At 50.1% G+C, this 13576-nt stretch overlaps 1 protein-coding gene across 1 annotated transcript in view; it reads right to left on the bottom strand.

Annotated features, from left to right (window-relative positions):
* Nucleotides 1–13576, bottom strand: part of LOC135556458 (A disintegrin and metalloproteinase with thrombospondin motifs 10-like) — a 64144-nt gene that overhangs the window by 24973 nt on the left and 25595 nt on the right. Inside the window, exon 16 of the mRNA XM_064989684.1 lies at nucleotides 8444–8577. Coding sequence (XP_064845756.1) covers nucleotides 8444–8577 — 134 coding nt within the window. The remainder of the gene's footprint in view (nucleotides 1–8443; nucleotides 8578–13576) is intronic.

The raw sequence follows: 13576 nt of genomic DNA, 5'->3' as shown, positions 1-13576 counted from the left end.
ATAGGCAATTAGCAAGACATCCCCAATAAAGGAGTGGTTCTGCAGGTGGGGACCACAGACCACTTCTCAGTTCCTATGCTTCCTGGCTGATGTTTTGGTCACTTTTGAATGCTGGCGGTGCTTTCATTCTAGTGGTAGCATGAGACGGAGTCTACAACCCACACAAGTGGCTTAGGTAGTGCAGCTCATCCAGGATGGCACATCAATGCGAGCTGTGGCAAGAAGGTTTGCTGTGTCTGTCAGCGTAGTGTCCAGAGCATGGAGGCGCTACCAGGAGACGGGCCAGTACATCAGGAGACGTGGAGGAGGCCGTAGGAGAGCAACAACCCAGCAGCAGGACCACTACCTCCGCCTTTGTGCAAGGAGGAGCAGGAGGAGCACTGCCAGAGCCCTCCAAAATGACCTCCAGCAGGCCACAAATGTGCATGTGTCTGCTCAAACGGTCAGAAACAGACTCCATGAGGGTGGTATGAGGGCCCGACATCCACAGGTGGGGGTTGTGATTACAACCAACACCGTGCAGGACGTTTTTCATTTGCCAGTGAACGCCAAGATTGGCAAATTCGCCACTGGCGCCCTGTGCTCTTCACAGATGAAGGCAGGTTCACACTGAGCACATGTGACAGTCTGGAGACGGTGTGGAGAACGTTCTGCTGCCTGCAACATCCTCCAGCATGACCGGTTTGGCGGTGGGTCAGTCATGGTGTGGGGTGGCATTTCTTTGGGGGGCCGCACAGCCCTCCATGTGCTCGCCAGAGGTAGCCTGACTGCCATTAGGTACCGAGATGAGATCCTCAGACCCCTTGTGAGACCATATGCTGGTGCGGTTGGCCATGGGTTCCTCCTAATGCTAGACCTCATGTGGCTGGAGTGTGTCAGCAGTTCCTGCAAGAGGAAGGCATTGATCCTATGGACTGGTCCGCCCGTTCCACAGACCTGAATCCAATTGAGCACATCTGGGACATCATGTCTCGCTCCATCCACCAACGCCACGTTGCACCACAGACTGTCCAGGAGTTGGCGGATGCTTTAGTCCAGGTCTGGGAGGAGATCCCTCAGGAGACCATCTGCCACCTCATCAGGAGCATGCCCAGGCGTTGTAGGGAGGTCATACAGGCACGTGGAGGCCACACACACTACTGAGCCTCATTTTGACTTGTTTTAAGGACATTACATCAAAGTTGGATCAGCCTGGAGTGTGGTTTTCCACTTTAATTTTGAGTGTGACTCCAAATCCAGACCTCCATGGGTTGATAAATTTGATTTCCATTGATCATTTTTGTGTGAGTTGAATGTGCTGACAACAAAATATGTAAAGAAAAAAGTATTTAACTTTTGTGACTAGCAATTCCGGATCCGGGAGCGTAATCATAGCCTCAAACGAATTAGTATAATGCAGCGGACATAAATACCCCTAGAAACTTTTCCTATTCATGAAAATCGCAAATGAAATACATTCAAACACAAGCTTAGCCTTTTGTTAATCACACTGTCATCTCAGATTTTCAAAATATGTGTTACAGCCAACGCTAGACAAGCATTTGTGTAAGTTTATCATGGCATAATGCTATGCTAGGCTCTGCTGGCAGCAGGCAACATTTTCACGAAAATAAGAAAACCAACCAAATTAAATAATTTACCTTTGAAGAACTTCGGATGTTTTCACTCAGGAGACTCCCAGTTAGATAGCAAATGTTCCTTTTTGTCCAAAAATATTATTTTTGTAGGCGAAATAGCTCCCGTTTGTTCATCATGCTTGGCTGAGAAATCGACCGGAAAATGCTACCACTACAACGCCAAACTTTTTTCCAAATTAGCTCCCTAATATCGACAGAAACATGGCAAACGTTGTTTAGGATCAATCCTCAAGGTGTTTTTAACATATTTATTCGATAATATATCCGTCGAGGCAATTCACTTCTCATAAGAAGCGATTGGAAAAATGCCTACCTCAGTATTTTACGCAAGATTTTCTGCAGGAGACACCATGTGACCACTTGCTAAATATGGTCCCTTACGGCTATTCTTCAACGGAAATGCGTAAAAAGACGTCACAATGCTGTAGACACATTGGGGAATACGTAGAAAACGTAAGCTCATCCGTAGCTCATTCACAGCCATATAAGGAGTCATTGGCATGAGGCGGTTTAAAATAATGTGGCACTTCCTGGTTGGATTTTTATCTGTGTTTCGCCTGTAACATCCGTTCTGTTGCACTCACAGACAATATCTTTGCAGTTTTGGAAACGTCAGTGTTTTCTATCCAAAGCTGTCAATTATATGCATAGTCAAGCATCTTTTTGTGACAAAATATCTTGTTTAAAACGGGATCTTTTTCATCCAAAAAATTAAAATATCGCCCCCTAGTCGCAAGAAGTTAATAAGAATATTTAATTCATTCAGATCAAGGATGTTGTCAGGATTTGGCCAGGGTTGTTCCGGGTTTTGGTCACTAGATGCCCCCATTGTGCTTTTTGACCTTATGTTTTTTCCCTTGTTCCCCATTATTATTTGCACCTGTGCCTCGTTTCCCCTGATTGTATTTAAACCCTTAGTTTCCCTCAGTTCTGTGCTCTGTGTTTGTATGTTAGCACCCAGCCCTAGTGTTCTGTGTATTCTTGTCGATTTCGGTGGATGCTCTTGTGGAATTCTGTTTTTGTTTTTGAGTATCTCTAGAGGCTTTTTTGTGCTATTCCTACCACCTTTTGGATTTGCCATTTTTTTGTATTGAAAGACTTCTCCTTGTTACTTTATTAAATACACCGTCTTAAGTACTGCTGTGTCTGCCTCATCTTCTGGGTTCTGCTGACTATTCGTGGCTCAGTTGGTTAAGTGACTGTTTCTCACTCCGGAGACCCAGGTTCGTAACCGGGTCCTGACAGAAACACAGAGCCAAAAAATGAACCCAGAGGCAGCCAGTTCCCAGGACCTTTTTGCCATGCTGTCCCACCACCAGGAGACTGTCCAACGCCACGAAGCCGCCCTGGTTCAGCAAGAGGCCTTAATGGCTAGACATTGTCATCTTCTGTCGGAGATGCTGACTTCCATTAAGCAAATATCTGATCGTCTTACCCCGGCAACAGTTCCCGTCCCAGTACCTCAGATTCACGTGCCCATGGCAGTTAACCCCCTGGCTGAACCTCGTCTTCCACCTCCCCAACGGTTCTCAGGTGATCCAAGTGCTTGTAAAGGGTTTCTCACCCAATGTTCTCTCTCCTTTGAGCTACAACCCTCGTCGTTTCCCACCGACCGGTCTAAGATCGCTTATATCATCACCCTGCTGTCGGAGAAAGCCCTGGCCTGGGCTACTGCTGTGTGGGATGCCCATAGTTCCTGCTGTGCCAGCTACTCTGCCTTTGCTGAGGAATTCAAATGAGTGTTTCAAGGCCCAAGCAGTGGTTCTGACTCAGCCAAACAGCTCCTGACTCTCCACCAAGGTTGGCGCAGCGTGACGGACTATGCCATCCAGTTCCGCACGGTGGCAGCAGCAAGTGGCTGGAACAACGAGGCGCTCACGGTGTGCTTTCTGAAAGGCCTTTCCGACACTATCCAAGATGAACTGGCCACTCGGGAACCACCGGACAATCTCGAGTCCCTGATCAAGTTGGCCTCACGCATTGACCAGCGTCTGAGAGAGAGAGAACTCAACCGTAGACCTCTAGCCCCTATCAGTCCCAGCTCCGAGTCCCCACCTTTATCCTCGCTGGCTCCATCGGAACCCATGCAGATTGGACGCATCTCCCAGGCTGAGAGAGACCGCCGGATGAGGGAGCGACGCTGTCTATATTGCGGCAAACCGGGCCATTTCCGTTCCACGTGTCCCGGGCTCCAGGGAAACGCTCTGTCCCATACAGACCGAGGGGAACTGTAACGGGAAACATAACCTCCTCCCATCCGTCCAACTCCCGTCTGCTCATTCCAGTCACCCTCTCCTGAGAGAACCACAAGCTTCACCTTCAAGCCTTGGTAGACTCTGGAGCCGCAGGTAACTTCATGGATGGTGTCTGGGCGAAGGAGAATGGCGTTCCCTCTGAACCTCTAAGTGAACCCATGAGGGTCACTACATTGGATGGAAGCCCTTTGGGATCTGGACTTGTCACTCATGTCACTACCTCCTTGCGACTTTCAGTTTCACAACACCAGGAATTGATGAACTTTCATTTGATCTCCTGTTCCGAGTTCCCTCTCGTCCTTGGATACCCCTGGCTTCACAGCCATAACCCTCACATCGACTGGTCTGTGGGCACTATCAAGCAGTGGGGTCCTACGTGCCAAGCTACTTGTATTTTCCAGAATTCCCCGAGTTCTACTCCCGAGTCTTTAGAATCCATCGACCTGACCCGAGTTCCCGAGTGTTACCATGACCTCAAACTGGTGTTTAGCAAACAGAGGGCCACCATGCTACCACCCCATAGACCTTACGATTGCCCCATCGACCTGTTTCCGGGCACTTGCCCCCCAGGGGTCGGATCTTTTCCCTATCTCCACCCGAACGAGCTGCTATGGATACCTACATCAAGGACGCTCTGGAAGCAGGCCTCATGCGTCCATCCACCTCCCCGGCGGGAGCAGGGTTTTTCTTTGTGGCCAAGAAAGACGGTGGATTACGTCCTTGCATCGACTACCGGGGACTCAATGCCATAACCGTCCGTAACCGTTACCCGCTACCCCTTATGGCCACAGCCTTCGAGCTGCTCCAGGAAGCAGTTGTTTTCACTAAGCTTGACCTGCGGAACGCATACCATCTTGTGCGGATCAGACCTGGTGACGAGTGGAAGACCGCTTTCAACACGCCTACTGGTCACTATGAATACTTGGTGATGCCCTTCGGCCTGACCAACGCCCCAGCGGTGTTCCAAGCGCTCATAAACGATGTGCTTAGGGATATGCTTAACATATTTGTGTTTGTTTACTTGGATGACATCCTCATCTTTTCGAGCTCCCTTCAAGAACACACTAAGCATGTCAGACAAGTACTCAAACGCCTCCTGGACAGCCATCTGTACGTTAAGCCGGAAAAATGTGAATTCCATTCATCCCGAGTACAATTCCTGGGATTTGTAGTGGAACCCGGTCGAGTCCAAATGGACCCCAGGAAGGTAGGGGCGGTAGCGGATTGGCCCACTCCCAAATCCGTTAAGGAAGTTCAGCGTTTCCTGGGCTTCACAAACTTCTACCGCAAGTTCATCAAGAACTTCAGCTTGGTGGCAGCCCCTCTCTCAGCTTTAACCAAGGGTGGCAATGCAAGGTTTTTGTGGGGAAGAGAAGCTGAGACGGCCTTCCAAGGACTCAAGCAGCGCGTTCTCTCTGCTCCCATCCTGATACTACCGACTACGGATGAACCATTTGTGGTGGAGGTAGACGCATCAGAGGTTGGTGTTGGAGCTGTCCTGTCTCAGAGGGGTGAAGACAAGAAGCTTCATCCGTGTGCTTTCTTCTCACACCGGCTTACCACCTACTGAGAGGAACTACGATGTGGGGAATCGTGAACTCCTAGCAGTTAAGATGGCATTGAAGGAATGGAGACACTGGCTCGAGGGGGCTTCTCACCCGTTTCAAGTGCTTACGGACCACAAAAATCTGGAGTATATCCAGCAGGCGAAGCGGTTGAACTCTAGACAAGCTAGATGGTCTCTTTTCTTCAATCGATTCCAGTTTATCCTCACCTATCGGCCCGGGTCGAAGAATCTCAAACCGGATGCCCTGTCCCGACTCTACGCTCCTGCCATTCGAGATGACACGGACATGCCTGTCCTTCCTGCTGCTAAGATTGTGGCTCCGATCTCGTGGCAAGTTGAGGATACAGTGAGACGTGCTCAAGCTAGCGAACCGGACCCGAAAGGAGGTCCTGCCAATCGGTTGTTTGTCCCCAAGGCAGTGAGGACTCAGGTCCTTCTGTGGGGGCACTCCTCTCGCCTCACCTGTCATCCGGGCGTAGGTCGCACCTTGGAGTTCATCCAGCGTAAGTTCTGGTGGCCTACCATAAGAGAAGACGTTGCCACTTTCGTCAATGCCTGTCCCGTGTGCTGCCAGGGCAAATCTTCTCACCTCCGCCCTCAAGGACTCCTTCACCCTTTACCTGTTCCCCACAGACCCTGGTCCCATATCTCATTGGACTTTATTACTGGACTTCCTCCATCCCATGGCAATACTACTATCCTAGTCATAATCGACAGGTTTTCAAAGGCGGCCAGGTTCGTCCCTCTGACTAAGTTATCTTCTGCCAAGGAAACGGCTGAGTTGGTAATTAATCATGTGTTCCGAGTCTTCGGCATTCCTCAAGATATGGTTTCTGACAGAGGTCCCCAGTTCGCCTCAAGGTTTTGGAAGGCCTTCTGCCAACTCATGGGGGCTTCTGCCAGTCTATCTTCAGGGTACCATCCGGAGTCCAACGGCCAAACAGAGAGGATGAATCAAGAGCTGGAAACCACCCTCCGATGTATGACTCGTGACAACCCGTCCACATGGTCATCCTTTATTGTTTGGGCCGAATACGCGCACAACACCTTGCGTTCCTCCTCCACTGGTATGTCCCCGCACGAGTGTCAGTTTGGCTATGCTCCTCCATTGTTCCCGGACCAGGAGGCAGAAGTCAGAGTGCCTTCAGCCTTGAAGTTCGTCAGACGCTGTCGGCTTATGTGGAGGAAGACCCGTCTTAATCTTATGCGTTCCTCACAGAGGTACCAACAACAAGCCAACAGACGTCGCCGTCCCGGGCCTACCCTGCGCCCGGCCAGAGAGTCTGGCTCTCCACAAGAGACTTACCTCTATGGGTGGAGTCTCGCAAGCTGTCCCAAAAATACATCGGTCCCTTCAAGGTTGCCAGGAGAGTTAACCCAGTTTCTTATCGCCTACACTTACCCAGATCCCTTAAGATTAATCCCACATTTCACATTTCATTGTTAAAACCTGTTGTTTTTTCTCCCCTTGTCCCGGCAGACAGACCTCCCCCTCCGCCTCGTGTCATTGGAGGCCAGCCGGCTTATACCGTCCATCGGACACTGGATTCCCGCCGGGTGCAGCGGTCCTGGCAGTATCTGGTGGACTGGGAAGGCTACGGTCCCGAGGAGCGCTCCTGGGTTCCTGCCAAAGACATCCTGGACCCTGACCTCATTCGTCAGTTCAGGGCCCTCCACCCTGAGAGAGCTGGTAGGAACGTCAGGAGCCGTTCCTAGGGGGGATTCTGTCAGGATTTGGCCAGGGTTGTTCCGGGTTTTGATCACTAGATGCCCCCATTGTGCTTTTTGACCTTATGTTTTTTCCCTTGTTCCCCATTATTATTTGCACCTGTGCCTCGTTTCCCCTGATTGTATTTAAACCCTTAGTTTCCCTCAGTTCTGTGCTCTGTGTTTGTATGTTAGCACCCAGCCCTAGTGTTCTGTGTATTCTTGTCGATTCCGGTGGATGCTCTTGTGGAATTCTGTTTTTGTTTTTGAGTATCTCTAGAGGCTTTTTTGTGCTATTCCTACCACCTTTTGGATTTGCCATTTTTTTGTATTGAAGGACTTCTCCTTGTTACTTTATTAAATACACCGTCTTAAGTACTGCTGTGTCTGCCTCATCTTCTGGGTTCTGCTGACTATTCGTGGCTCAGTTGGTTAAGTGACTGTTTCTCACTCCGGAGACCCAGGTTCGTAAACGGGTCCTGACAGATGTGTTATTTTAGTGTTCCTTTATTTTTTGGAGCAGTGTATATATTTTTTTTCGTATGTTCTTTTATAGTTTTGATGTCTTCACTATTATTCTACAATGTAGAAAACAGTAAAAATAAAATAAAAACCCTTGACTGTGTAGCTGACTTCACTTTATTGAAGAAAAATGTACTTATTATGACTGAGAAGTGGTTGTCCCACCTAGCTCTCTTAAGTTGAACACACTTTACTGTAAGCCGCTCTGGATAAGAGAGTCTGTTAAATGACAAACATTTCAATGTAAATTTATCAGCCAAAACATGACACAAAAAACGTAGATAATGTAAAACATGATCTAACCTACAACATATGCGAACATTATTAGATAATTACACATTATTAGACAATTGACATTAAAGGTAAATAAATAAAATAACCACATTTGTATTAAATAACTTATTTCCAGCAGTTATAAAATAGTTTGACAACCATGTCTGTAAGCTTTAAAATTATATAGATCTCAACCATTTATCTTTTCCAGTGATGAAGGCAAGGATGGTGGGGTATGCAAAATGTCTTTGACCACCTTTATCTCCTGATTGTTTTGGCATTCGGGTATGAAAAGTCACTTTCTGAGCACTTCTACAATGGGCAAATATGTATGGAAGGTTTTGTTCAAATTCGTTCAAAAGGGGTGCTGTCAAAAAGTGATTGAATTCAAATGGATTTACCATTCAGCAAGACTAGTAGGAGGATGGGAGGGAGGAAAAGAGGGAGATAAATGAGGGCTAGAAAGGACAGAACAGTCTCACCTTGCACTCTCCGTTCACACAGACATCCAGAGAGTCGTCTCGACATGGTGTCCCGTCCACCACAGCCGGAGCACGCTCTGTGTAGAAGTTATATCCCTCCGCCAGGCAGTTCAGAGAGCAGAACTTCACTCCACCTGGTCAACAGAGAAGAGGAACATGAAACAAATCAATACAGGCAAACAGTAACAGATCTATCATTCAATTTAGGTTTCTGAGGTAAGCCCAAGTGGGATTTGAACCCGCAACCTTACGTCTGTCAGTCCAATATCTAAGCCATTACAAAAAGATCTTCACAAGAGCCCATGTGTTTTGGCAAGGACTTGACAATACCATAATAAATAAGTCAGAGGTTAAGAGCTGTACGTTTCATTAGGTGTCATGTAATACTCTTGGTAAACAACACAATCTAGCTTTTTCATCTGGCTGAGGGCCTCCTGAGTGGCTCAGTGGTCTAAGGCACAGCATTGCAGTGCTAGAGGCGTTACTACAGACCCGGGTTCATTCCCGGGCTGCGCCGGGACGGTGCACAATTGGTTAGGGGCTTTACTTGGCTCATCGCGCTCTAGCGACTTCTTGTGGCAGGCTGAGTGCCTGCAGGCTGACCCCGGTTGCCAACTGGCTGGCGTTTCCTCTGACACAAAGGTGCGGCTGGCTGGTGTTAAGGAGCACGGTTAGGCATGTTTCGGGGGACTCATGACTCTACCTTCGCCTCTCCCGAGACAGTTGGGGACTTGCAGTGATGAGCCAAGAATTAAATTGGGGAGGAAAAGGAGGGTAAATAAAAAAGCTAGCTTGTGTTGACCAGAGAAGCAGCTGTGGAGGTCCCCTATAGAATCTCATCTGCAGCAGCCAGCAGAGACAACACCAAACTCAGCCATTTATATAGTACACACACTGTTTTCCACATCATTTCTTTGCTCAAACACGTGTCGTGTTAGCAACATTAACGCCAACACAATAACAAATTGCTTTTTTAGCACTTCCAGACCTGATACCTCCTTTCGGGTGAAGCACAATACAATGAATCCAGCCGTTCACCTTCATTACTGAGAAACCCCGCAGGCTGCTCTAATATGTGTCTGATGGCCACGCATGGTATTTTAATGAGCTTTTGGGTTTTATGTTCGATGCAGTTAATTTGTTCTCCCACAGCTGTAAGGACTCGGGTGCCAAAAGCAGAGGGGGAGGTAGAAGGGGTCTAGAGGGAGGAGAGCACAATTTGGATTGCTAACATCAAGAGAACAAGCAGCTGAATGTGATTAAGTCCCCCCCAGACTCACCCACAACCACACAAAAGCTCACAACAAAAAAACAGAGGGAGCTAACAGAAATAGTGCATCTCTCAGCAGATTCCCTGTGAAAGAGGAATGTGGTTATCATGCAGACTAGCACAAAAACTGACAGGGAGAGAGGAGAGAGAGAAGAGAGAGAGAGGAAGAGAGGGAGAGAGTGAGAGAGGGGGGGGGACTGGGGGCGGGGTTATTTGTGCACTGACAGGTGCTCTCATTTCTGCCACTTTACTGAGCATGCCAGCGACCACACTGAGCTATCTTATTGGCTGACAAGGCCAATCAATGTCTCAGCACGGAAACACACCAGCACACCTGCTCCCACATACACACACATCCACACAATGCAACACAACAGAACCACACACATGGTCTCACTTTACTCACCATCACCACCCTTTGGTCAGCATTATAACCTGGCCAGGCTCTGGTCATGTGAGAGCAGGAATAAAGTGCTAATCATGCCCTAAACAACTGGCAGTTACAACCAGGACCAGGAAGCAGACTTTCCACTAAGTCTCCCAGGAAGCCTCTCTCAGCCAGGGTGTCATAGCCCACCACAACCCCCCTGCAGACTGGGTGAGCAGCCGTGCACTAACATATCAGTTTATGGGCCTTAACAAGTAATCTAATACTGCCACGGCTGTGCACTAGCCAAATATACCCATTTCAAGCTAGTTCCACTGTTTGAAAAGCTCACTTTGGGCTCTGTTTGTGCTGGCACTGTAGGTACAGGTACACTATTTGCTGCCTGCGAGGCTAGCGGACGATAAAGTGGTGGGATGATGGAAAACTCTAACTCCCATGGTGCTGTGCTTTGGCATGCCTGCTTCCAGTCTGAAGGGAAACAGGTTTGGATGCTGGATGGATGGATGGATGGATGGATGGATGGAGGCTGGCTGACTGACTGACTTGAGGGGCCTGCTGGAGGAAGGCTGCCTGCGAAGGTTGTTGGACTGAGTGCAACAATGTGAATGGCTCAGGCCTCTCAAAAAACAAATATGACTGCTAAAACGCTGCATGCTTTATTTAATGAACTGTCCTTGGCTGCCTGAGTCAAGCCCGACGGCTTGCTAGAGGTGTCTGAGTACAGGACAGAGAGAAGGAGAGAGGAAATGAGAAAGAGAGGGGGAAGAAAGCAGGATAGAGACGGAGAAAGAAAGAGGAGTGAAGGAGTGAGTGAGTGAGTGAGTGAGTGAGTGAGTGAGTGAGTGAGTGAGTGAGTGAGTGAGTGAGTGAGTGAGGGGAGAGAAGGGGGCTGGGATGTGGGATCTGGCCATAACGCAGGGCAAACCATGGCACAGCTAGTATTTTAACAGTTGCAAGGGATTTCCATTGTAAAATCAGCTGACTTGATGAAAGAAGCACTTGTTGCCTGGAGTTGGAGAGGGCCTCTCTGTAAGCCATTATGTTATTGGACTGGTAGATTAAAGGCAGTTATGTCGTCGAAAGTATTTATCTTTTGCGTCCAGCGCAGCGCTCATCAAGCACAGGAATTCCAGCTGGGGATAGACTTTCCAGAACAAGCATATGGGAGCCAGACAGTAAACTTTCTTCAGCTTTCCCTTCTTCTCCTCTCTTCCCTTTCTGGGCCCACTGTCTGGCAGTACTCTGCTGCTCAGCTCTCTCTATCTACTGCTGCTCAGCTCTCTCTATCTACTGCTGCTCAGCTCCCCCTTATCTATTGCTGCTCAGCTCCCTCCATCTACTGCTGCTCAGCTCCCTCTATCTACTGCTGCTCAGCTCCCTCCATCTACTGCTGCTCAGCTCCCTCCATCTACTGCTGCTCAGCTCCCTCTATCTACTGCTGCTCAGCTCCCTCTATCTACTGCTGTTCAGCTCCCTCCATCTACTGCTGCTCAGCTCCCTCCATCTACTGCTGCTCAGCTCCCTCCATCTACTGCTGCTCAGCTCCCTCCGTCTACTGCTGCTCAGCTCCCTCCAACTACTGCTGCTCAGCTCCCTCCGTCTACTGCTGCTCAGCTCCCTCCAACTACTACTGCTCAGCTCCCTCCGTCTACTGCTGCTCAGCTCCCTCCGTCTACTGCTGCTCAGCTCCCTCCGTCTACTGCTGCTCAGCTCCCTCCGTCTACTGCTGCTCAGCTCCCTCCGTCTACTGCTGCTCAGCTCCCTCCATCTACTGCTGCTCAGCTCCCTCCATCTGCTGCTGTTCAGCTCCCTCCATCTACTGCTGCTCAGCTCCCTCTATCTACTGCTGCTCAGCTCCCTCCATCTACTGCTGCTCAGCTCCCTCCATCTACTGCTGCTCAGCTCCCTCTATCTACTGCTGCTCAGCTCCCTCTATCTACTGCTGTTCAGCTCCCTCCATCTACTGCTGTTCAGCTCCCTCCATCTACTGCTGCTCAGCTCCCTCTATCTACTGCTGTTCAGCTCCCTCCAACTACTACTGCTCAGCTCCCTCCGTCTACTGCTGCTCAGCTCCCTCCGTCTACTGCTGCTCAGCTCCCTCCGTCTACTGCTGCTCAGCTCCCTCCGTCTACTGCTGCTCAGCTCCCTCTATCTACTGCTGCTCAGCTCCCTCCATCTACTGCTGCTCAGCTCCCTCCATCTACTGCTGCTCAGCTCCCTCTATCTACTGCTGCTCAGCTCCCTCTATCTACTGCTGTTCAGCTCCCTCCATCTACTGCTGCTCAGCTCCCTCTATCTACTGCTGTTCAGCTCCCTCCAACTACTACTGCTCAGCTCCCTCCGTCTACTGCTGCTCAGCTCCCTCCGTCTACTGCTGCTCAGCTCCCTCCGTCTACTGCTGCTCAGCTCCCTCCGTCTACTGCTGCTCAGCTCCCTCCATCTGCTGCTGTTCAGCTCCCTCCATCTACTGCTGCTCAGCTCCCTCTATCTACTGCTGCTCAGCTCCCTCTATCTACTGCTGTTCAGCTCCCTCCAACTACTACTGCTCAGCTCCCTCCGTCTACTGCTGCTCAGCTCCCTCCGTCTACTGCTGCTCAGCTCCCTCCGTCTACTGCTGCTCAGCTCCCTCCGTCTACTGCTGCTCAGCTCCCTCCATCTGCTGCTGTTCAGCTCCCTCCATCTACTGCTGCTCAGCTCCCTCTATCTACTGCTGCTCAGCTCCCTCCATCTACTGCTGCTCAGCTCCCTCCATCTACTGCTGCTCAGCTCCCTCTATCTACTGCTGTTCAGCTCCCTCCATCTACTGCTGCTCAGCTCCCTCCATCTACTGCTGCTCAGCTTCCTCCATCTACTGCTGCTCAGCTCCCTCCGTCTACTGCTGCTCAGCTCCCTCCAACTACTGCTGCTCAGCTCCCTCCGTCTACTGCTGCTCAGCTCCCTCCAACTACTACTGCTCAGCTCCCTCCAACTACTACTGCTCAGCTCCCTCCGTCTACTGCTGCTCAGCTCCCTCCGTCTACTGCTGCTCAGCTCCCTCCGTCTACTGCTGCTCAGCTCCCTCCGTCTACTGCTGCTCAGCTCCCTCCGTCTACTGCTGCTCAGCTCCCTCCGTCTACTGCTGCTCAGCTCCCTCCGTCTACTGCTGCTCAGCTCCCTCCGTCTACTGCTGCTCAGCTCCCTCCGTCTACTGCTGCTCAGCTCCCTCCGTCTACTGCTGCTCAGCTCCCTCCGTCTACTGCTGCTCAGCTCCCTCCATCTACTGCTGCTCAGCTCCCTCCATCTACTGCTGCTCAGCTCCCTCCGTCTACTGCTGCTCAGCTCCCTCCATCTACTGCTGCTCAGCTCCCTCCATCTACTGCTGCTCTGTTCTCTATCTGGAAGCTCCAGGTGTGTCTGCTCTAATATCAGCTCTCTCCATATCTACAGATGCTTTCGGCCTGCAATGGCCACCGAGCAGACACCTCTGTAATGATGT

Source organism: Oncorhynchus masou, chromosome 15 (assembly GCF_036934945.1).
Source record: "Oncorhynchus masou masou isolate Uvic2021 chromosome 15, UVic_Omas_1.1, whole genome shotgun sequence".
Classification (NCBI taxonomy): Eukaryota; Metazoa; Chordata; class Actinopteri; order Salmoniformes; family Salmonidae; genus Oncorhynchus; species Oncorhynchus masou.
Note: the sequence above shows the minus strand (reverse complement) of the source record. Positions and strands in the feature narration are given on the sequence as shown.